The 25,282-nt window shown below is 41.3% G+C and overlaps 1 protein-coding gene across 20 annotated transcripts in view; it reads left to right on the top strand.

The window, feature by feature from the left end:
- The window catches only part of LOC119174053 (uncharacterized), a 461,603-nt gene that overhangs the window by 63,586 nt on the left and 372,735 nt on the right, over nucleotides 1-25,282 (top strand). For 18 of the 20 annotated variants that reach the window (XR_012895535.1, XR_012895534.1, XM_075896324.1 and 15 more), the window contains one exon: nucleotides 9,285-9,380. The exons of the other annotated variants lie outside the window; for them this stretch is intronic. Coding sequence is in view for 16 of the 18 variants with exons in the window: in XM_075896324.1 (XP_075752439.1) it covers nucleotides 9,295-9,380 (86 nt within the window). In the remaining 2 variants the exon portion in view is untranslated. The remainder of the gene's footprint in view (nucleotides 1-9,284; nucleotides 9,381-25,282) is intronic. 20 annotated transcript variants of the gene reach the window in all.

Here is a 25,282-nt window from a genome sequence, read left to right as displayed (position 1 = left end):
CATCGATGCATGTGCTTGTACCAAACAAAGTTCACACTCTGTTTCAAACAAATGGACACATCCATGATGCACTGTTACTTGAGCGCACACTGAGTTGAAGATGTCCTGCAAGAATATTTTACAAGCGGAGTTTCACGTGGCAACACCTTTCTCGCGCAATCCTGAGGTATATGCAAAAAATTAGCAATGTTGGCACTACCAAACAAGTGCTGGCAAACATAAAAATTAAAAATGAAAGCAGATGACAATTACTGGCATACCTTGTAATAATTCATTCGCATAGCATGATGGTTTTCTCTTTCCAGTGAAAATTAAGCCTGGTACCACAGCATACGTAGCCACCAGCACAGTTTTTGAAGGAATCATTATGAGTTACAGTAAGCACATGGGCCATAACACTAGAATCTGAGCACTTTAGTGACTTCGGCAGATATTATGATTAGCATGAGAGCATTCATCAGAAAGTAAATAGTTTTGTCTTCATGTTTAAATGCAATGTAAGATTTCACTTTGCGTAGGTTGTTGGTCAACACTACTTGTGTTAGTTGCAAACAAAAGCAAACCGTTTCGCATGAATGTACATCTTTTTTTTGCTCCTCAGGAAGCATGAAAGACGCTTCTATTCTTATCATCATAATAATATCCACACCGCAAGCATGCAAAAGAGATTCTTTATTTTGAGCCAATGAATACTCGCACTTGAATATGTCACGTGTATTGCCAGAAATTATTTAGATTGAAGTGCTTTGATTTTGTCACTTTTACTGAAAAACATGAAAAAAAAGCAGCATGCATCATTTGAAACATATGGTCCTTTTTGAGGGTACGGCATAACGCATGATTCTGAAGGAACACAAGCTTGTTAATGATTGTGAGATAATAAATTGCTTTGTGTAACATGAGACAACAAAGCACTGCAAATGAGCTCTGTGGAAACCTTCAAGGGGACAGAATGGTTCAGAAAGGGAAACTAGACAACCCCCCGTTTGTGGCACGAGGCCACAAGGAAATCTGTACGGATTTCTCACAAAAGAGCTAATTGCCGAAAAACTTATCATGATCCGGGAATCGAACAAGAGACCAACGCCTTTCCGGGGTGGTCGCTCTAACAATGCGACAACAAAATGACAGGTAGCAGAAAACAAAGACATACAGCGGTGGCACAAAGATTTCTTCACTACGGGGGGTCACCCGTAATACGTGAGTTCCTTCATGGGGCAGGGACGCTGAGAACTTCTGTGCTGCTTTTAACTATGTTTGCTTTTGTGGTGGCAGGGGGGGGGGGGGAGCAGGTGGAAATTTTCAGGGGGCTTCAGTCCTCCACAACCTTCCCCCACTGCTGGCACTGCCCCTAGAGTTGTACTTACTGAATGGTAGGCAACTGTTTGCCATTAGTAATCCCCTCAGCAATTTTCTGGAAGCCAGTTTTCCATGCAAAAATGTCACTGCTCGAGAATTGTTAAAACTGAACTAGCCATGTAAGTGGCAAAGTATGCTGTTTACACTTGCACTGAACCACTTTAATTGTTTCAAACCAATAACTCGTATAGTAATTGGCAATGTGGTTGCAGACACACTTCCAAAAACATAATTTCAGTTATGTGTTCAGTTGTAGTACCACTAGTTCGGTATGATGTCCTACATTTGAAAGTTTTGCTCTAAATTGGCAACGTATATTCTTTGGCTTGGGTTCAGGCGGGTTTTGAGAAAACTGATTTGGATTGATTCTTACTAAAAATTACTCTTTGGGTACAGTTTTTTTAATTGGGATTTGATGCGACACCATGGTGTTACTACAAATAATGAACGAGCAAATATGTTGCGAAGAAGGCATCTTACAACATACATGTCGACTAGTATAAGCATGACGTGCACAGTGCCATCCCCAACGACCCACTTAACGTCGCTTTCAGAGCAATGAGTTACAATTCCCATGATTTGTCAGGCTTAGTGCTTAAAAGCTTGTGTTTGGACTTAGCTCAGATTTTATTTTAATGAAATCAGGAGTGGGAAGAGGGGGCAATATAATCACTATATACATACAAATGTGAGTGTACATGATCTCGCACATTCAAACTGAATCACTTTTTAGGTGTTTCAAACATATCCTTTAGCTTGTTTGTGGTCTTCATCATAGGCAATATGGGAACGAACAGCCGCTTCCACTGACCGACTGCTTCGCATGGGAGTACACAATACGTGGGAAGAACTCACCGCAGCACACCTCATCAACCAGGTCGAGAGACTCAAGCTGTCACTCACAGGGCAAGCCGTCCTTCGACACACATGATACGAGAGCACCCTAGAACCCAACGAAGAACGCAAAGGCAAAATACCGTCACCGCACCGAGAACGCCTTAAAATTCAGCAGATTGCCCCGCCGTGGTGGTCTAGTGACTAAGGTACTCGGCTGCTGACCCACAGGTCACGGAATCGAATCCTGGCTGCGGCGGCTGCATTTCCGATGGAGACAAAAATGTTGTAGGCCCGTGTGCGCACATTTAGGTGAACGTTAAAGAACCCCAGGTGGTCAAAATTAACGGAGCCCTCCACTACGGCGTTTCTCATAATCATACGGCGGTTTTGACATGTTAAACCCTACATATCATCATCATCACAAAAAGGCCTTTCACAAAAGAAACGGGGTATCAACTGCGTTCATGTGTCTTATAGCGATCACATGTCTTACAGCATGACTAGGTAAGCGACGGCCCGAGAACATTGCACATGCGTTGACGAAAGCGGGTTTATATCAGACTGTTTCCTCAAGAATTAAACGGTCGCAAATCAGTACTTGTCTTGTTTATATGTTTTTTTTCCGTTTGTGTGGTCGTCATTTTCGTGCAAAATTCACTAATATTTAATTAAGAGTTCCACCAACTATCCCAACAGCGAGTTCTACTAGATATGAATGCCGCTGCTACACATGTGAACAACTATAGCACGTGCAGCTGGCTTAGAAGTGAAAAAAAAAGCAGGGTTATGCGGCACCTGACAGGAGGCACTTTTAATATATCTTGGCGAATAGAGGGCCTCATAAACCGACGACCTTCTGCTGTGTTCATGACCCACTCTTAGGGTCATTCTATGCTAAACGTTCCAGTAATTTTGGCAACCGTCTGGAATGTATTTGAAAAAGATTGTGCTGAATAACTGCATTGAAAACAGTAAAATGGTAGAATATTTCTGAGAAGGAAAGATGTTTTGTCACGTGATTGCCTTCAGAACTTTCCGAAATGTCATTTGGGTGTGACGAAAATGACGATTTTTTGAAATTTATGATTTTGTTCATGAAGCACAGTAGATTGAGAGGTCTCAAAATATTTTTTAAAGACACCTTTTGTGGAGTCAGTATTCACTACTCAAACATTCATACAAAGTGCTGTATTGCGATGGAAAAAATGCAAATCTAGCACATCTTGGCTAAATTATAGGAAGCGTATGTGCCAGCGAAATTTCACTAATATTACTCAGCTTTAAATACTTTACGCAAGAACTTTCATTTAACAAGTACTGAGAGTTTGGCATTGAAAGAAGAAGCAGTATTTCACAAGAAAATTTTCCAGAACCAAGACCGAAACGACGTTCCGGTAAGTTCAGAAGATAACTACGTGTCTGAAAAGTTTTTCTGCGAAAATATTCTTCCGTTTCACTGTTTTCAATGCAGTAAATCAGCACATTTTTTTTCAAACACATTTGAGATGGATAAAATAGCTGGGATGTTTAGCGTTGAATGACCCATTAGTGAATCAACTTTTTAAGTTGGAGACATCTGGGCTGTCTTCCCTTTATTTTACAATTATAATAACATCATGCATCTGTACACAGTTTTTACATACATTGCTGTTATGCTTATGGCAAACTGATACTGCAAAAATAAATAGGTATATAGGTCACAAAGCTTGAGATGAAACGTTTCGTGGTACAAGATATTTGGTGAACCCTATGAGTAGGGTCCACCACTGATGCAACCCTTTGAGTGAGGTCGTGAGTCCGGAACAGCTGCTTTCAGGTTGCAGTGAAGAGTGCACTGCATCGTCAGCACCCAGTCTATCGTAGGATACGTAGTGTGCTGTCCTTTCAACATTCTGCATGTAAGATGTGCCCAATATTCCACTAAGCATTAAAATATTTGGAACAATCAAACCTTATTATAATATAACCTCTATTAGAAAGCTCTAGCTTCCCCACTTTAGCTTTACCACTAATTACTGTCACGTTTACGAGCATTTGTGCACAGTAATGTACAAAAGCAAGTGCCATGGCTGAGTCTACACCATGGCTCATTGAAAAGCTTAGCAAAGGTACGTAGTGGCGAGAAAGCGCTTCTTTCTTTAATCACGCGCCTACAAAGAAAGTTAAAGTATGCCTGAATGCTCAAATATGAGCCTCTATACAAAGATTCCTTCCTTACCTAGAATACCCTAACCAATTGGTGACAAAAATGGGTGACACAAAAAATAAAGCTAACCAATTTGGACAAAAGAGTGGGAATATTTATCGCTTACCTTGAAGGATTCTTTTGTAGCATGTACACATCACAGATGTTCAATCTACTGCGTGAAACGAGCGTAAAACAGCAAGCATGCTCAATCTGAGGGGATCAACAGCAGTTATACTATGGCAACTGGTGCTGGAAACACAGCACTGTATATTTATGTAAGCTCACCTCTATATTTCTCCTCCAGGTACATAAATTTTGGTATACTGAATATTTTTATTTAATGTTTTCACAGGTGGCTTATGGGTTCACAAAATGATTACTTGAGGCCACGAGTAAGGCTGACTATTCTACAAAACCAATAGGACATTCTAATGTTATTCTTTTTTGACTGTATGCATAAGCAGCTCTTTTACCATTGAAATTTTGTTTTTGATTCATAAAAATAGCTGTGCAACAGATAATTTATCACAAAAAAGACAAACATATGCTCAGTAAGCTCTGAACTGCTAGAGAATAATTATGTATTAAGTAAAAAATGCACAACCTATTGCAGAATATGCTAACAGGAGGGCTTATTATTATGCGTTATTATTATACATGAAGGGCTTATTAGTTTGGTGAGTTTGTTTACATTCGTAAGAATAGAACATGCACAGGCACAACGCATGAAACAGACAAGTAATGTCTGTTTGACATAGGTGTCAGAGCCACCTATATCGTTATTCTCATTTCGTTTTTAGTGAGCATGTTCTTTAGCGGCTAATTGTGCTTACACCATTACCATATTTGCTGTATCAGTGTCACTGAAAGATTTGTATGCATGTGTGTCGGTACACTTCGCCCAAGCTTTCATGTAGCCACAGCGCGAAAACCCTGCACAAAAATATTTAAAAATATTCTATTCTACACCATTCTATGGGGCACACTACAAAGTTGCAAAAACATGATGTGTGCAATGGAGTGCGGCTGTTCAAGGCTTTACCATAGCAGATCGATATTTCTACAGCCTGATTATCTACTATATGCAAGTATCGATATGAAGAAAACTAACAAGGCGTGAAAAAGTGCAAATTGCCGACGAAACAAGGTACATGTAATTTTTTCGGTTAGCTTAACAATTTTTCACAAAGCACATGTCATGGCGCTGCAAAGCTCAGGCATCAAAGGAGTACTGATACGAATTTTAAATATTTCTTAATTGTTACCTTAAATAGAGTATTTACTCGCTTTATAAATGCACCCCTGACTTCAGTCGCATGCTGCAATTAGTCAACTACTCACCCTCTTTGTGGCACGGGTATAGGACACCAGTGTCGTCTGTGATTTACGTGTATATTATACGACGCGCAAGCTTTTCTATCAGGAAAAAAAAGAGCAGTAACTGCCCACAGAGGGGTGCGTCTCATTAAACAAGTTCACCGGTGCTTAGTGGATGTGCGCCAAGCTTGTGCTGCGGCGCGGCATGCGTGCACAGTAGCTGCATCAGAGTGAGCTCAGCTAGTTAAATGCAAACGTGCCTAGTTCCATGGCAATACGAACGCTGCATACAGTCAATTTGAGCTGATCTATGATTATCGGTTTAAATAAAACTCACTGAATTACTTTGCATTTGTAGATTGATGCGAAATACTTCAGTGTGAGACAATATGTAGATCCCATTGTATATAAGACAGGTGCTCTGGTAAGAAAAACTTAGTGTGATTTCAAATGAAAAAGTGCACATGATGGCCTCTCGAAAACTGTGTGTAACCGTTTCATGCTACGTTTAAACGCAACATAATATTTTTAACGATGTCTCCGTGAGAATTATTTATGAATGAACATCAGTGGGAGCAAAATATTTTAGTAAAGATTTCAAAAAGTCAACCCATGAATTAAGTCGCTGAACAAGTGAGGAATCTTCTGATTAATGTAAGCAGGAGTCGCAAAGTAAACTTTATATATAGCTCAATTTATTTTAGCGAATGAAACGTGAAATGAAAACAAATGCCGAAACATTGATCTTTTAACCAAACGTTTGCCATGTGGTTTGATATCAAACATTGGGATGTGATATGTATTGATGCTTTAAGCTATATACATAAATGATAGGTGTAATGTTGAGGAATCACCCTTGAGTGTAATTTGTGAGCATACACCTCTAAGGGACAAAAAATAAAAAAATGAGTGTACATAAACTGTTATACCCGTTTAGATAATTTTGGCAAAAATAGTAGGTGCAAGATTGTTGACTTGTGGATAATCCACCCCTACAGGTGTGAAACGGTTTGCAGTGTAGCGTATAATGCAGATATTAAGCATCTAATTCTGAAGGCTAAAGGCCCTTACATGAAATTGCTTGCTTACAAGGCGGAGTCAGGCATTCTTGGAGTCAGTCCTGTGGAAGTACCTAGGGGAAGGCGACTGGAGACAAGAGTCCCCATAGTGCTACGTAACTTATGTCCGGGAAAATGTGCCCAGAAAGTAGTGGTCAGGGCCCAGAGAGTCAGGTGGTGTGGTCGCTACTATAACCACCGTAATCCTGAAAGACGACTTTTTAAGTAAGAAGCAGGGGATGTGGTCTGGGTGACAGACATGCAATCCAATGAATAGTCCTTGCACGAGCCTTGAAACCGCGGTCATGCGAAGAGTGAACAGACGACGGCGTTGTCCTCTAGAAAAACAGGACAATGTTTAACAATGTCCGAAAAAAGGGTGCTACGTGAAACGTATGAACTTACAGCAAACTCGAAGCAGCTGAGCGTGGTCAGATGGGTCGACTGCAACAGACTCAGATGGGGCTCCCGACTCGCGCTGGGGCCTACAGCCCCAGCGCGAGTCCCAACCTAATGCAATTGTACCGCGGTTTGGCAGAGTGGTGAATAAGCCCATACGGTTGGACATTGATGAGAAGTGCTTTGATGTTTTTATTTGACGCCCTGCTTTATGTTGCTTATTTGATTTTGGTGTGTTACTTCGTTTTGGATAACAGGTTTTCTACAATATATGTGTGAATGCGCATCTACTTGAAAAAAAAGGAAGATGTGCTGTTACCAATTGCTTTTATTCGGCATGTGATGTCACAACTAATAGGCAGTGACAACCGTGTGCGCCTAGCTACCCTTTGGCCTCCGGAATGTATATAATCAGTTCACACACTAGAGAGGCGGCTTTTCGTTGGCGTCACGTAGAGAGAAGCTCGTCTAGTGTTTATTGCGACACGCATACGCGTCGCGCTCGTACGCAGTGTCACGACAGTTGGTACGTCTTAATGCTTGTGATGCGCTGCTCGGTTAAACAAAAACACAGTGTAGTATTTTTTCTTAAGCATCCCAAGCATGAAATCTTTTTGCATCTCATTGGTTCCTTGTGGCTCACGTCAACTGAGCCCACAATCATGGCTTATTCTTCGTCATTACAAAACCTCCGAGTATCACCAAATAATTACAGCGGAAGCTGTCATGTGCTCACAACAACATCCAATTTTGTTGTCGCAGTTGTCCACCAACCCTTATGTTCGTCACCGCTATCTCTCAAAATGAGGAAAGCATGTGTAGGACCGGTTGTGATTTGAAAAAGAGAGCCCTGCGTGACAGTGGAGTATTCTGCTGCACAATGCTACGCTGGTGCTTGAAACTCTTTTTCAAAAAGACCGTATACAGGCGTCATATTGAGCACGGAATCGCCCTAAAATAACTTCCAAAAACTTTTTATACCATCCCATATACTTTTCTTGGCTAAGTTTTCTGTCAGTTCTTATCAATAGCGTGATGAAAGAGTGAGGAAACAGCCAGGTGTCACACGCTGTGCACGCGTGATTTATGATGGTTTAAGGTTTGCTACCAAATACAATGAGTTTGTCTTGATTCATCAAAAGACAAAAGTCCAAGAAACTGCAGATAACGCCTTACAGATGAATAGTGATTACGTCGCTGCTGCAGGGAATGGGAATAATGACAGGGTGGGTGCTTTCCTATACTTATTTCACTAAAATTGCGATGAATCATGGCGTATGTGTGATTTACTGCAAGTATTAGTTGTTTGAATGGACGGATGATGTAACTTTATTATGAGTCCTGGGGGTTGCATGGAAATATTTTAAAACGGACTCTAAAATGGTGTTGATTATTCAGTAGATACGCTGTTGATATCAGATACCTAAAGATATAATGGCGTGAGAGTAGTTTCAAAAGTCAAATGCATTGCTTTCAGAACAGCGTGCACAGATAACGAACGTATACTTAGTAGCTTGTACCAGTGCCTAGTCTATAGATAAATATATATGCGGATACACAAGGAGCTTCAGTATACCACGAACTGTTGGAACTGCGTTAATGCACGCTCAGAACTCGAGCAAATTTGGGGCTCTTGCACTCGTGTCGCCACGAGACTCGAACATCGGAAAGTAACGTAAGTCCCAAAGGTGTTCTTGGTCGACAGCTGTATGGCACAGACATGGGTCATACTCTGTTACATTCGTTGGCTGCGATGGAGTATGGCCTCTGTGTCTGATGATTTAGATTTTCCCACCTGTGGTGACCCGGGCGTTGACTCAACCCTCTAACACTACTGCTCCTACGAACACAATAGTGGCCTACGAATCGGCGATGCTGTGTGAAGACCCAGTGTCTCGGGTCCTCAAGCTATTTTTGACTTCTTGAAACAGTCTACAATTGTGGTTCAACAAACCCAAAATAACAGAGCTATGGTTGCTGATTCTTACCAGTCCTGGCTGAGTCTTTTCCTCAAGCACTCTTAACTGGTATCAATCTGAGTTCCTTAAGAGCTTCTATGAAAAGTTTCAGAATATACTTTGTGTACATTTTGTGACTACAACCTCAGTTCGCTAATATATACGCAGACGGAGAAGAATGCCCTACGGTTTGGTGGTGGCGTTAGCATTGCTGTGGATGGCCACGCGGACGCACGCATCAGATCTAGTATTTCTCTACCCAACGTGAGTTTTCATTTATTGCATCAAGGTACGCGTCTAGTGGCAATCGGGAACATTATTTAATTATTTATTTAAAAATACCTTACAGGCCTCCGTTGAGGCACTGTGTAAGGGGGGCAGTACAAAGAAGTGGACTTCCATAGTTGTCACAAAAACACAAAGTCCATGAACAGCGGTCATGTAGCCGATCACATAATAATATCAGTGCGAAATAAAAAGATATCAACAACACTAGCAAAGATAAAACAGATAATAAGGAAATATATAAGCGACACTATGGTGCAACACAATAAGAGGCTGCAAAAAGATTACAAAGAAGAGAGCACACTGCGGTAATGGCGAAAATTTTTACACCTCGTTGACCAGATAGTTGGTCAATGCGTCACGAAAAGCATTATTGTTTGACAAAGACGCGATGCTATCCGGCAGGGAATTTGAACATCGGACTGCACATGGAAGCGCAGAGCAATTGAATGCACGTGTTGATCCGTAAGTGCGGTTAAAGCTAAGGTGATTATGAAGCCTGTGTGACGTGAAGTATGGCCTTCTCAAGCATGCTAGTGTTGTCTGAGATAAATGAATGAACTTGTGAAACAATCTTAGCAAGGCAATCTCACGTCGAGTACTCAATGATTGCAAGGATAGCTTAAGTTTGATATGTGTGACGCTAGATTGGTAGCTGTAATCGTTAGAAATGAAGCGGCTTGCCCTGTTCTGAATTCGTTCCAACATGTCAGTAAGGTATTTTTGGTGAGGGGACCAAATAGGGGAAGCGTACTCGAGTTGAGGGCGAACGAGGGTAAGGTATGCTAATTTGCGAACATTCGAAGGAGTATTTTTTAAGTTTCGTCGCAAGTAACCCAAAATTTGGGAGGATTTGGCTGAAACGGAGGTCATGTGTTCTGACCAAGAAAGATTTGTAGTGAATATAACGCCTAGATACTTTATCGTGTAGCTATTGCAACAATGTCTTTATTGATATTGTATGAATGTAGGGAAGTTATAGGTTTCCGAGTAAATGACTATAATTATATTTTGACGTATTCAATGACATTAGCCATTTACTGCACCAGTTACTAATTTGTTTGAGATCATGCTGAAGTGCCAGATGATCGTCTGTATTAACTATTGTGCGATAGACAATGCAGTCGTCAGCAAATATTCTTATAGTGAAGGACACGCTAGGTGGAAGATTGTTAATAAAGATGAGAAAGAGCAAAGGACCAAGGACGCTTTTCTTTGGTACACCAGGAGATACTTCAGTTAAGGAGGACGAGAAGTTATCTGCAATGGTGAACTGGTAACGTTCAAAAAGAAAGTTCCGGAGCTATGATAAAGTGAAAAAGTCCAATTGAAGAGCTGAAAGTTTAGAAATAAGGCGACAGTGTGCGACGCGATTGAACACCTTCGAAAAATTCCAGAAAAAAGCAGTCAGTTTGTTGGTTGTTGTCCAAGTTAGTGTGTAGGTCCGTAACAAATTCAAGCAACTGTGTCTCGCACGATAGGCCTTTTCTAAAACCATGCTGATTATGAAAAAAGAACTTGTGAGCTTCAAGGTGTCTGTAGATCTGTGAGGCGATAATGTGTTGAAGTAACTTGCAAGAAATGCATGTCAAGGAGATTGGTCGGTAATTTTCGCATGATGATTTATTGCCACTTTTATTTACCGGTATGATCTTTGCCATTTTCCAGTCTGTAGTAAGGAGGCCAGCCGCGAGTGACTGCTTAAATATGTGAAAAAGAATTTCGCTTGACACAGTTACTGTATTTCGTAACATGTTTCAGTTTATGCCGTCTAAGCCACAAGAAGAAGACATCCTAAGGTTATTTTATGAGTGATGGCAGTCCCTCTATTGTGATATTTATAGGTTTCATGGTTTCAATCAGAAACGTAAGGTACGCTTGAAGTATCCTCATCTGTGAATACGGAATTGAAGAATGAATTAAGAGCCGATAAACACTCGCTATTTGGAAGAGGAATATTGCTGCTGCTGTGTAAGCAGATATTATGAGATCCGTGGTTGGGGCTTATTAGTTTCCAAAACTTAGCTGGATTGTTTTTAAGTAGTTCAGGAAGGTCATTAGAGAAATATTTGTCCTTTGCTTCGCCTAAAGCCGAGGAATATGTTTTAAAATAGCATTTGTAATTCTGCCTTGAGGATGATGTTCGAAGGCTCTTGGCGATATTATACAGCGGTTTCTTTTTGCTCCTTATGCGCTTGAGCTTTACTGTGAACCAAGGGTCTAATCTATCATTTGTTCTAGAAACGAGCGGGACATAATTGTCTGCCAACGCGCACAAAGCATTTTTAAACAACAACCAGCTCTCTTCCACAAACCTATAGTAAAATGAGGGCCACATTGTGTTTAAAAAATCTTCTTAGTTCCGTAGTTATTGCAGTGAAATTACCTTTATTGTAGTCTCGAAATCGCTTTGTTATGGGTCCTGCCGTGGATGGTGTTATGTTTATTGTCACTTGAAGCAAATGGGGATCACTGAAACCATTCACGTGTTCTATGTTACTTATAGTTTTCAAGAGCGTTCGTAAGAACACGGTCTAGAACATGGGTACCACGTGCAGGTTTAGAAACAGTTTGAAATAGGTTCACATCTAAACATAAATGAATAATTTCGTTCGATGTATCACAAGAAAATGCTAATTTTGTTCAATCAATTAGCGGATAAGTGAAGTCATTCATTATCGTCGGCAACATTTTGTTATAGCTTTGCCGCGCCAGGCTCATCAACCGAGACACGTACAGCTATTTGGTTGTAACTGGAGTCTTTTTTAGCAGTTGGGTTTAAAGTGGGCGATTTAACCGCATTCGTCACATTTCAAAGTTCTTACGCTATGCATTTTTATAATGAGAGCAAGATAGTGACTAGCAATGAATAAAACGCCAGTTGGTGTGGTAAATGGGTTATCATAGATGAACGCACAGTGAAGCAACACCTTTGAGTCATCCAATGAAGTGGTCAACAAAAAGATCAAACAAAAGTCTTCAGCCACGATGTCTCACTGGCCAGAACCAGGGTAATATTATACGGCATACCAAAGTAGGGGCTCCTAAATGGTTTTTTTGAGATTCTTTAAACACGCATATAGATACCCATGGCTGTTTTTTTGCAACCGACCTCCCACAGCACAACAACCTCCCACACCAAAGTGTTGCAGTAGAGGCTGGTCCGAGAATTGGTGCACTCGAGCTCAGCGAAATAATGTATTAGAAGACGTGGCTGATAGAAACTAATATCAGTGAAGGCTGTCCGAACGTGTTTTCTTAAATGCGAAGCCTTTCCAGTCAACATCAGCGCCTTTTCTCGTATCTATCTATCTATAGATAGATACGAGCAAAGGCGCTGATGTCACGACTTCATTCGGACTTCATTCGCACAACGTACACAATTTCTGGTTTTAAATGCGAAGACTTTCTTAGTGAACTTCTGTGACATTTGATCGTATCTATCTATCTATCTATCTATCTATCTATCTATCTATCTATCTATCTATCTATCTATCTATCTATCTATCTATCTATCTATCTATCTATCTATATATCTATCTATCTGTTGTCTATCTATCTATCTATTTCTCTATCTGTTGTCTATCTATCTATCTATCTATCTATCTATCTATCTATCTATCTATCTATTTATCTAGCCGCTTATGTTTGGGTGTTCTCGTGGTGACCCCCATAACTTGGCATGAACCAAAAGTAGCGTCGGAGGTAAGATGGTTTGTCGAATTCCACGCTCTGGTCAAGACATGAATGATGTCACAATCACATTGCGTACGTCCTCAAACACTTCCCGTCAGACAGTGGCACATATCGCCTTGCAGATATTGGCCGCTGGTATTCTGGTTTGTACCACAGGTGATGACACTTAGTATCTACATAGGAACGACGAGAACACATGGGCAATTTTAACATACGAGTGTTAAAAAATACTCGACATCTATAGCGTCATCCTGATGAATGCAAAGAATAGATGTCATGGTCCCAGCTGCAATCAAACTAAAGCATCCTGCGTGGCATTGAAGAATTTTACCACAGAGCTACGCCAGGTCTCAGAACTACTTTTCGAATATACGCTAATCTTCGTGAAACGTCAATAATGGCTGCAATGGTGCTTACCCAATTTCATAAACCTTGCAAATGTACTCCTTTGACAAAGCCATAACGTCGGGTTAACGTCAATTCTTGTTAGTCACCATGCGCTGAAGTTGATTTATGTAGCATTGTCGATGGCCAGCATCCTCGTGAGCATAAGCGCTTCATATCATCTTCTGGTGTTGCAAATGTGCACGTTCCAATTGGCATCATTGCGCTAGCGCCAACAACTGGTTATATAAACATCTGCAACTCTTCAACGTAGGTCTGTGCGTGCAACATTTCTACATATATTGAGCGTCATTTCATGACGCATCGATAGATAAGAAAATTGCAGCAATGTCAGCTTCCCTCCGCATGCTTCCCATAAGGTCGGTTCTCTGGTATGTGAGATCTGCCGAATATTTTTTTTCATTATTTCTTAAAAGAAACGGTACCTCAGCATAAAAGACAGATTGTGACCACAGGCTGTCCCAGATCTGTCGCCTAAATAATGTAGTGGCGTTGAATAGGGAGTGGTTCTGTGTATTTTATTAATAGCAGTCTTGAGATGTATTGCTTCGTCTTTAATCAAAATGCGATCGTTATTATATAGGAGAAAACTGGAGGAGCTATGGTTAATTCGCCTACTCTTGGCCATGCACTGCATGCATAGTTTACTGTGTTATTCCAATACGTGTTCTTGCTCTTGTTGGTTCATAGTGTATAAATATTAAAAAAAACTCAACCTAAATAGACCAAAAACAAAAAAATGCGACAGGAGGGGGTGTCAACTAGCAACTAACTTTTTTTGAAAAAAAAACTTCGTTTTGAATCCCTACACACATGTGCACAGCTACAGTTGCGCAGGACATGGATGATGATTTCCACTCTTGAGGCATAAAGAAAAAAACATAAAAAAGCGTGCTCCATATTTACCCAGGGTGACAGCTATGTAATTACTACACGCATCTCGCTTAACATTGATAAATTACGTCTGCGAAAGTAGAAGTGGCGAATTGTTCTTGCTCCTTCCATTTATTCGAATATTTGCAAGGTCCAGCTCACACATGCAGGATTCACAGTGCTGAGAGAATCGGGCTCTGATCCTAATTTTAATTGAAAGCAGGTTTTTTAAATGAATGTATATAGGCAGGGGTTGGTGCCATTGCGTTGTGCCGGCTAGTCCTCTTGCACAAAAGTCGACATTCACATAATTTGTAGCAAACACAAGGCTATACATATGCACATATAACACTTACGCAATAAGCCCCCACCACACAGAAATGTGTCCACACTACACAGAGTATGTGAAAACACAAGTCATGACGCCAAATTAAAGGTCCACACAAAACTTGCAAGTTAAATAAAACGCCAGAGGTGATCTTGTATCTTAAGCCATGAACTGCTTTCAGCAAGCCTTTCACGAAGAGGTTGTGAAATACAAAAATACTGTTATGAAACACGCCAGTTACAATAATGATGATCCACTTTTTCTTTTTTGCTCAGTTTTTCTGAGATATTTCTGATTTCTCAAGAAAGTGAACGACTGCCCGCGCTGCAGTGACTTGTAGCTTTCCTTTGGTCCATGTACCCAAGATTTTTTACGATTGATGAAGGTCGTTTATTCAAAGGAATTTAGTTTTTTGTAAAAGTTTCTTTCGAGGTCAGTCATAATTTTTACAATATAGAAGAATGTGCTCAACATTTTCTTGAGCTTCTCCCCATGAGCAAGTAGGACTGTCACCTTTCCTTATTCTATACAGGAAGGCCTTTGTGTAGGCCATACCAAGTCGAAGCCTACTGATGACTGATTAAACAGATTGGCTAACCGTTATTGAAATATTGCATTCAATACCGGGATCAATGTTATATAACTGGGAGTTTGGCGCATGCTTTTCGAAACAGGTTTCCAGCGGAAATTACTGCTTCACTTATTTATTAGACAATGTGCATCGCTTATTGGTAGAAGAAGCAGGAATATAGTTTTCGCCTGATGCGCTGCATCTGGTATGCCATCAGCTATGCATTTTCTATGATTGCACAGTTGCTTGGTACCCACTGGAACATTATGATATGGTTCTAATCTTTGGCTATAGCCTAAGTCCACTGTATTTCACAAGCGAGCAGATTAGCTTTATAGCCAAAGCTGATTCCTTTTAAACAAACAATCCAGGACTGTGAGTCACTGGTAACTACTTATCGAAGTGGATCTGGCGGTAAGCACATGAAGCGTAAAGCACAGAGTACTACAAAAAGCTCTGCAAATGTGGATGTTGTAAAATGGCTGAGCCTAAAGCTTTGTTCGCTTAGTATGCAGGCACAAAGAATGCCGACGTAGAGCTTTGTTTCGACGTGGTCTGTCGTTGTACACGTGAATACTGTCTTCATATTTCGTATAAAAATGTCTTAAAGCTGAGCATTTAAAAGCACATTATTCCTACAAGTTAATCCAGGAATACAAGTCGTAAAATATAGATTAAAGAGTCGCCATAGTGAATGGGGTGCACATGGAGGCCAGTATTTGTGTGAAGACAGTAAACTCTTGCTTTCTTTTATAGTTTTATGTATTCGTGAAGCTAATCTCTCCTGAATAGCTCGGTATAGGGGACGATTAGCGTGTTGAGTTGCTAACCGAAGGTAATTCCGACAAATTTCCGTATGTCTCAGAGCATAAAAAATCGGTTGAAGAGACTTCGCCAGCACTCATGCACTGGTAGACCCTCGTGGTTTATCAAAACTTATGCGAAAGCTTCGGACGAATAATATTTGGTTCCTCTTCAATAAGTTACGAGATGTCCCATGTAAAACTGGAGCAGAATAAGCTATTTTTTGTCTCATGGTTTCTGAACGTACACGCAAGAAACAAGAACATGAACTACCTTATTTCACTCCGGTCAGTCGACGTAATATATTGATTAGGGAGTTTTCCTTTTTCCTGTATTAATTTATCTTGGGAGCTTAAGACAGACGTTTGTCTAAAATAACCCCTAAATATTTGTGCTCGCGCAAAAGTTGTATGCGCTGAGAGTTTACCTCAAGCTTGATTTTTTAAGGCATTACCCTGTGAACGAAAGTACAGCTGTTTTCCCATGAGAAAGAAGTATGCGTCTGCTCTGAAAAAGTAATTATTTATTGTCAGATTATCTTGAAACTTTTGCTTAACTGCTTGAATACTCGTGCCTGCTGCCCAAATGCATGAATCGTGTGCATATAATGAATATTTCAAACTAGTAGGTAAGATATGTGATAATTTCGCCATAATGCAAATACATATAATTGGGCTAAGTACGCTACCCTGTGGAACTCTTTGACTAATTTAGTGTTCTTCACTTTCCCCGTTAGGCGTGTAAATGAAGAATTTCCTGTCTACTAAGAATCCTACAATTCATCTTAGTGTTCTGCCAACGATTCCCAACTCAATTAAGCCATGTAGTACATGAGCAATGCTGGCTGGGTAAAATTCTCTCTTTATATATGGAAACACTGCAACAACGATTCTTTTACACAACCTCTCACGACCTACATAAGTGACAAGGTCTAAAATGGCATCCATGGTGCCCCGGTACCTACGGAAGCCAGTAAATTTTTTCTGGAAGCACATTCTTACAATCCATCCACCACTAAAGTCAAGCGTTCATTTTCTTTTTCATAAGTTTACAAAAACCGCTAGTGAGGCTGACAGTATGGATAGATTCTATGGATACAGGTGTTTTGCCGAGTTTGAGAATTAGGACCACTCTTGCAACTATATCTTCAACAAAGTATTCGTGGCCGCAGGACCCAGGTTTTTTAATGGCGCATGTGTTATCCAATCAGGGCCAGCTGCTGTTCTCAGGTGGCACGCTGCAATCGCGTAAAACTAATTTTTCCAATGGAAGCGGTTTGTGCCTAGTCTACCCAGTTTTCGGCTCATGCGGTCATGCGTTTTTTTGACAGTCGCAGTAATCTTCAAGTAGACCCGTGCATCAGTGCTTTCTTTAGGCTCTTTGGCCAATTATCGTAAGTCTTTCGTATTGTGCGTCTACTCCAGCATAACCTTCGGGAATTTTAACAACCTTGAAACACTGCTTCAATTTGTTTTTTGTGATTGATACTAAGCTGTTAGTGTCAGTAACAGCGTTAGTTTGGTGTGATGTATGATAAAGAAATGCTTGCCAGTTCGATTCATTTGCTGAACGCCTCTATTTAAAAAGACGTACTTTTGAATGTTGTATAAGAAAAGGCAAATCATCACCACCCCTTGTTTCAATGTCCGCTCACCGTGAAGCCCCAGATGCAATATCATGTGAGGAGAGCGTGAGGTATAGGCAACTAGAGTAATTGAAACCTTGTAGGAACATCACTGAACCGCCCTTAAAGAAGCACAACGAACTATCCTGAATTGCTTTTTGTAGGTTCTTTCCGCGAAGATCTCTCTAGCAATTCCCGCATAATATCGTGAGCGTTGAAATCTCGGCAATATATCACAGCTTTTGTTTACGTCTCAAAAAGTGCTGTCAGTGCAGAAAGTGAGACCATTATGGATGGCTGGAGATAAATGCTGACTATGGTTATATTTGCTCGACCAAATGTAACTTCATATGCTACGTATTCTGGATATTCAGATCATATAGCATTTAACTGTACTGATGGAAGATCTCTTCTCACACATATCATCGCTCTACTTGGTCCAATAAATCTGGAGGACTTATACACAACGTAGTGCCTAAACTGAAAAGTATTGTCTACCTCGGCCTCTGTAGTACATAACACTGGAAAGGAGCTCTGAGCCACAAATTTTCTGAAGTCTGCACACTTAGGACGAATTCTACTTGCATTCCACTGGTAGATCGCGACATTTTGATAATGGTTATTCATGTCTTGTCTGCGCAGTGACTGTTGTGGCTAATTGTAACACTACCAGTTGCATCGAGAAGGTGGCTTTGACCTCAGCAGGCTGTCAACTTGTGCAATTGCTGCTAGCATGGCTTTTGAAGGCGAGATTAACATTGATGGAGAAGATGAGCTTTCGACACAGAGGAGTTGTCTGGTTGCGTTACACTTACTGAACGCAATGTGCTCTTGCTTTGTGGGATGCTAACCAAGTGGTTACCTTTCTCTTGAGGTCCCTCTTGAGACTCTTTTCGAACTTCCTGCTGGCTCTTTGATGTCTCTACACTTTGCTCTTGCTTTCGCTGTCCCCTTGCACCTTGTACGTACGTCAATAAAGGGTCCTGGCGTAGAGGTGTTTGCGGTCGAGAAGGTCACGCACGCTTCATACTGTACATGTTTGGCTCAGGTGCATCATGCTGTTGCGTGTGACCATAGATGATGTCATGTTGATATTGAAAAGCAGCCTTGTACTGCGAACACCTAAAAAAAGAAGCAGCATGGGGCCCCTTGCAATCGGCACACTCAGCTCACGTTGTCGATTTGGAGTCATTGGAATGATGGTCTTCGGCACACATTTTCTAGCGCCCTGTTCCTCAGCAGTTTTTCACTGAATGTGCGAACCTCTGGTAGTTATAGAAGCGTCTTGCAGGGGCAGATATTCGTGAACTAGATGGTTGGTAAATCCAAGGAATAGTTTATATGAAATGGGTCTGTCATATTTCAATTGCGAAATCACACATCGCAGTGAATGCACTTTTACAGTGCCATCTTCCTGACGTATGTAACGGACCTGGCGTCGAGTCGTTGTGACTCCTGCCTCTGTCAAATATTCTGTAGGTTTTTCTGTGTACTGTAGAGGCACATGTCTGATTTTTCATACATTTGATATGTTTGACAGCAAAATGAATAGATTCACTAGCAAGCGTGCGCACACGACAGCAAGCTTTTGGCTGAAGCAAGGAAGCCCACAGTGACTGAGAAACTTCCATCTTTGTTCAATGGGAAAGAACGCAATTTCTCTTTTGCTAGCGCATTAATTTCCGAGGCTACAATATTTGAATATTTTGCAGAAGGTTCCCATTTTCTCTATTCGTCGGAATACCACAGCGATTCTCTCAAATTACTCATTTTATATGCCACTAAAGCTTCCTCATCAGATTCAATATCTTCATCAATAAAGGAGTAGGTCAAAGTACCCTCCTGCATGTTACCTGCCTGGTTTTCCACTCTCAGTTTTTTCGCAGAGGTCTTTTCGTTTGACACGCTCTCAGCTATCCTCTTCGCCTACAAAGCGGGTGTTAATGGTTTGATCTAAGAAACCCTGGCAGACCAGGTTGCTCAAAGTCTCGTAGGTTGCAAAGCGCTGCTGTGATAAAGGTGACCCTTGCCACGCTGCACATCCTTACTGGTTTCGTCCGCCACGGACACGGTGAAACATCAGCATTCAGTGCCATCGCACCACCTCCTGCTATCGGAGGTCACAGCTTGTTGTCGTAAACACTGTGAAAAGCTTTTCACCGCTGGCAAAAACTAATTTGCTGGAAAACAGAAAACAAAGAACCATTCATCATACGTCACTAACGCAGCTTCCAGGCCGGCTAATTCGAATTCGCCGCAAGTAAGTAGAATTTAGTAAACCCTGCACACCGTGCATGTGACAAACAGCATTGCATGTTCTTTGTCCCGAAGGGTGAGAATCAGTGGTGCTGAAATTTGTGGACAGAAGCTGATTAGTTTCCTAGGTACTGAAAAAGAAAATAGATGTCTTGTAGCTGTTTGCCACCTTCTTCGAGCTGTATTATACTTTGTGCATAAGCAGCTTGAGCTATGGACTTGTATTCACCAGCGGCATTGTTTTCGGCTTGGCCTTCAAATTTTTAACGAAGGATTCTGCTAACCTTGATAAAACAGAGCTAGCGTATCCTGATGAATCTAGGCTCTATACCAGGTGGTTATTGCTCTCCGGCATTTTTGAAGACAGCACCACGTCAATGCAAATTCAAGGCACATAGATGTTGCGGTCCTCTTTAATGTACGTCGAGTCGTAGGGTAAACGCGCTTCACAAGAGCAAGGGCAGTAGGTCAAACAAATGTGTAGCTATGAAAGCGTGAACGTTAAAGCGTAGCTTGTCGTATAAAGGTAGCCCATGGGTAAAATTTTGACATGTTACTAAACAAAGTAAAATTATCATCCATGGCATCACTGGTTGTCACAGAAGGGTTAAACTCTTAGGTTACTAAAAATCAACAACCTATGTGAAATTCTAAAAACGTGCAGCACTGGGGCATATTCCACAATTAAAGCCAACTCTCTGTCAATAGCAGCTATAAATAAATGACGTAAAGTGGCGCCACACATGGCCCAATGCAGATATCTTGGCACTGCATTTAGTACCATTCGTCGTAAGAAACAAAGTCGAACAAAGATAATCATCATCAGCCTGACTACGCCCGCTGCAGGGCAAAGGACTCTCCCGTGATCTGCCAATCAACCTATTCCTGCGCTTTCTGCTGATATTTTATACCTGTCAACGTTTCTATCTTATCGGCCCACCCAAATTTTTGTCTCCCCATCATGCGTTTGGCTTACCTGGGAATTCAGTCAGTTACCCTAATGACCAGTGGTTATTAGCCTACGTGCTACGTTCCTGGCCCGTATCTATTTCTTCTTCTTTATTTAAACTATGATATCTTTAACACCGCTTCGTTCTATGACCTACTCTGCTCTCTTGGGTTTTAAGGTTACACGTACTATGATTTTCCTTTCCATATCTCTCTCTGCGTCGTTCTCAATTTAAGCTGAACTCTTTCTGTAAGTCTCCTGGTTTCTGCTCCGTAGGTAAGTACTACCATGATGCAGCTGTTATATACTTTCCTCTTGATTGTTAGTGGCATATTGCCATGCATGACTTCAAAATGCTTGCCAATTGTGATCCACCTTGTCCTTATTTTTCTATTTATTTCACTTTGATTGTTCGTTTCCGCGCTTACTGGCTGTCCTAAATAGAAATCTTTGTTTAGAACTTCCAGCCTATCTCCGCCTATCGCAAAGAGCTGTTTTTTGCCGAAACTGCTGCACATTACTTAAGTTGTGTGCATATTATTTTCAAACCTAGTTTTGTGTTTTCCGTGTCCAGTTAAGTAATCACCAGCTGTAATTTGTCCCCTGAGTTACTTCTCAAGGCAGTGTTGTCGATGCATCGCAGGTTACTAAGATTCTCTCCTCTAATTATTGTCCCTAACTCTTCTAGATCTAGTTCCCTGAAACCTTCTTGTAAATCCGCGATTACTTGCATTGGAACGATCGTGTCTCCCCACCTTACAAAGTTCTTTAATAAGACTCTGTAGCTTTCCTTGAGAACAACTATGATGGCTGTGGATCCACTGTAGGTTTCTTTCTGTGACACTGCATTCCTTGTCCCGTAATGTGTACATCTGACTCTTGCCTATGCACGTGTATTCGCAGCTTCCAGGCCTCTGCCACTTTTTACAGCCTAATCAATTATCTTCATGCTGTACCGTCTGATGTCGACTACATTCTGCCTATTGAATGACCTTCAAAGCTTACCTAGTTTTGTATCGTACGTTGCATTTGAGACTTTCATGTTTAGTCGTCTTTTATGTAGGGTCATCGATGGCATGAGTTTATAGCGCTTGTATTATTGCTGATGTTTCGACTCAGTCAAATGCCTCCTCGTAACCAGTGAAAACTACATATAGGGTTGGTTATATTCTATGAATTTTTCATTAGGCTATCTCATAGTATGAATAGGGTCTGTTATGGTGTAGCCTGTATAAAATCCTGCTTGGTCCTTTGGTTGACTAAATTCTCATTGCACCTTAATTTCATTAGCTATTATTTTTCAAATAATTTGTAGAGAGTGAACAGTAAGCTGTTAGGCCTGAAATTGTTCAAGTCTGAAATTGTTCTGAAATTGTTCAAGTTTGATGTGAATGAAAACGATGTTTGCGATCTTGGAAGAATATGGTATTCTTCTCGTCAAGAGACACTTCGTAATAAGGCGGCCACTTTTCTAACGCAGTTTCACCGTAATGTTTGAGCACGTCTGTTTGCTTGTCTTCACTAGCCGCTTTTCGTCTTTGCATTTCTTCCAGGGCTTTCTTTACTACATCCGTGGCTACTTGTAGAAGGTCATATTCCACTGGGATCTTATTGCTCTTTGTGATATCATTCTGGTTGTTTTGGCTTCTGTAAAGCTCTCTGTAAAACTTCTCTGCTGCCTCAACTGTTTCATCCATGCTTGTTTTGAATCTGCCTTCCTTGTCCATCAATGCATACATCAGACTTTTACTATGAACAAGTTTGCCTTCGTAGCTTTGAGGCTTCTGTCGCTTTTTACAGCCTGCTCAATTCCCTTGGTGTTGTAGCGTCTGATGTCTGCTACAATTCATCTGTTGATTGAATTCTAAAGTTTACCTAGCTTTATGTTGGGCGTTAACGTTCATTGTGTCGACGCTAACGTTGTTTACATTATTTAGAGCATCGAATCAATTCAGGAGCGAAACTCTTAATTCCTTGACTTTCGTTCTCAGCACTAGGTCATTATGTGGCTTCTTGCGTACAAGTGTATGCCTTTGGAATTTTTATAGCTAAGAAAGTACGAGCTCTTACAATTCTATAGCCACTGTATTGGATCTTGCCAAGTACTTCTGCATACCTTACATTGCCTAAGTGAGCACAAGAATGAAGCCAATTTCATTATTAATTTCGTCATTCAGACTTCTGCACGTGCCTTTATGGTTACCTTGTTTTCTGAACGAGGTTAATAGGACGAGTAAATTGTCACCTTCTGCGAACTACAATAATAATTCCCCTCTGCCATTTCTAGAGTCGATGCCATATTTCGCCACTGCATGGTCTCGGGTCTGTTTATTGCATACTTTGACATTAAGGTCGACCATCATAATTGTATACTGAGTCTGTATTTATGATTTACTCTACGTCTTTAGAGAAGCGTTCAATTGAATGATCATGGCTTGATGTAAGCGCGTAGGCCTGTAGCATCTTTAGTTCGTACGTTCTGTTAAACCTATTATAACAATTGCCACTTATCACTGACGTTACAGTACTGCTCTATGCTGCCAGTGATATTCTTGTGTTTAGGAAATCCCACCCCTAATTCTATTCCGTCAACTAATCCACGCCAGCATCGAATGTGTCCGGTCTTGAGCACTGTATAAGCCCCACATGTCCTCCTAATTTCACTCAGCCCTACTACAGCCTATTTCACGCCATCTAATTCCTCAAAATTGTAGCTAGATTAGCCTCACTATGTAGCGTTCTAGCGTTGAAGCTAGCCTAGTTCAGATTCCAATGGTGGTCTGCCTAGCCCCAGTAATTCTTAGCAACATCTGCTGCATCGCTTGTTTGGCCGCCACCTTGCACAGGTTTTTCGCAGAAGCTGGGGACTGAGGGCGTAAGGTAATTGCTGTAGCCAAGAGAAGTAGTGGCCAAGTATTGCGCCAAAGTGGCAGCCTTGGTCTGATGAGGAAGAGCATTACCGGCCGCTGGTTGCCAGTGAGGCCACACCCGATACGTCTTTGTTTTTTAACGCTTCCTTCATCACGCGTTTAGGGTAAATATGCGAGAGGAAACGGTCTAAAACCTGAATTAAAACGAAAGTTTGTTAATGTATGCTAGGCTGTGCCGCTATTTCTAAGTAGGGGGCTGTGTGGTACTGTCTTAGCACTATAGAATACAACCTGACTGTCTATCACCTCTCAACTTGTAGCCTGCGTCACTTTTCAAAATGTTTTGCTTAAAAAAGACTCCCGGCACAATTTTGAAGTTCTGGTCTTACTGGCTGAGGCCTGTTTAGTGCCTTAGAGGACCCGCCTTCTCACGCGTCCGCTTCCTCTCAATTCAATCCCGTCCCACTCAAATCCGACATATTTGTCCTCAAAGTGTCTGCGACGCCTCCTGTCAACGCACGAGCCGTACTCAACGTGTGTGCTCATCGTGGCAGTCACGTGAGCGTGGCCAATTGGTTCGCGGAGTGGCGGCAAACAAAGATAAGTTCCAACAAAGTAATGAAGTTTATCATCTGAGATGCCTGCGTTGCTCTCAAAAGCAAACACTCTATTTTGTTCAATACATAAACAAACTTTCGGGAACTCTTCAGTGCGTGGAATAGGAAAGAAACAATTTGTAACATCTGCCGAAAAAGCGGCCACCCCAGCGTGAAAACTTTGGAGACACGTTATCACTTCTATTGATTTTTTGACAGAGAAAGTACCTTCGATGTGAAACACACTGAGGTGCTTAAGTGAGCAGCGACTAACGTTTCGCTGCTAAAAGTTCCCCTCGCTCAGCATTCATCTCAAGAGTAAATTGAACTTGTGCGTTTGAACGCTCAAACTACTGCTAAAGAGGGACAGTTAAAGGCGGTAATGATTTTAGTCAACTTCCCAAGTTCCAGTTCTGTACACAGATGCAAAGCTTTTGATATTTACCTGTTTCATGAAGACCTTAGCTGAGAGGAAATTCTTGGCCATTACCTGTGCACATCTTTCACTAAAGGCTGTTGCGACCATGCTTTCCACGGTAACGAAAGATCACGGCGGGTTCAGGCTTAACGCACCACTCCACGCACTCAACTAGCAAAGCGTTAGCGTGGTGCGGTAAAACAAAACAATGCTCGATCTTAACAATACACAGACACTTTATTACATTTGGTGGCACTCTAAACACAGTACAACGTCCATTCTCAGGATGCAGGAAACAAACGCGCTTGTACATAGACGTTCACATAGAACAACTTGTTTTTGGGCGCGTTGTTGCCTTAGTTTCACGAAAACTTTATGACTGGCGCCATACTAGAAATATAAAAAAAGAGGGGAGAAAGGAGACATCAGTTCACCAAAAAGAAGGAGACCATGAACATGTCACAGCTGTCAATGGCGAACTTTCACACGCT

The sequence above is a fragment of the Rhipicephalus microplus genome, chromosome 5 (genome assembly GCF_043290135.1).
Source record: "Rhipicephalus microplus isolate Deutch F79 chromosome 5, USDA_Rmic, whole genome shotgun sequence".
Classification (NCBI taxonomy): domain Eukaryota; kingdom Metazoa; phylum Arthropoda; class Arachnida; order Ixodida; family Ixodidae; genus Rhipicephalus; species Rhipicephalus microplus.
Note: the sequence above shows the minus strand (reverse complement) of the source record. Positions and strands in the feature narration are given on the sequence as shown.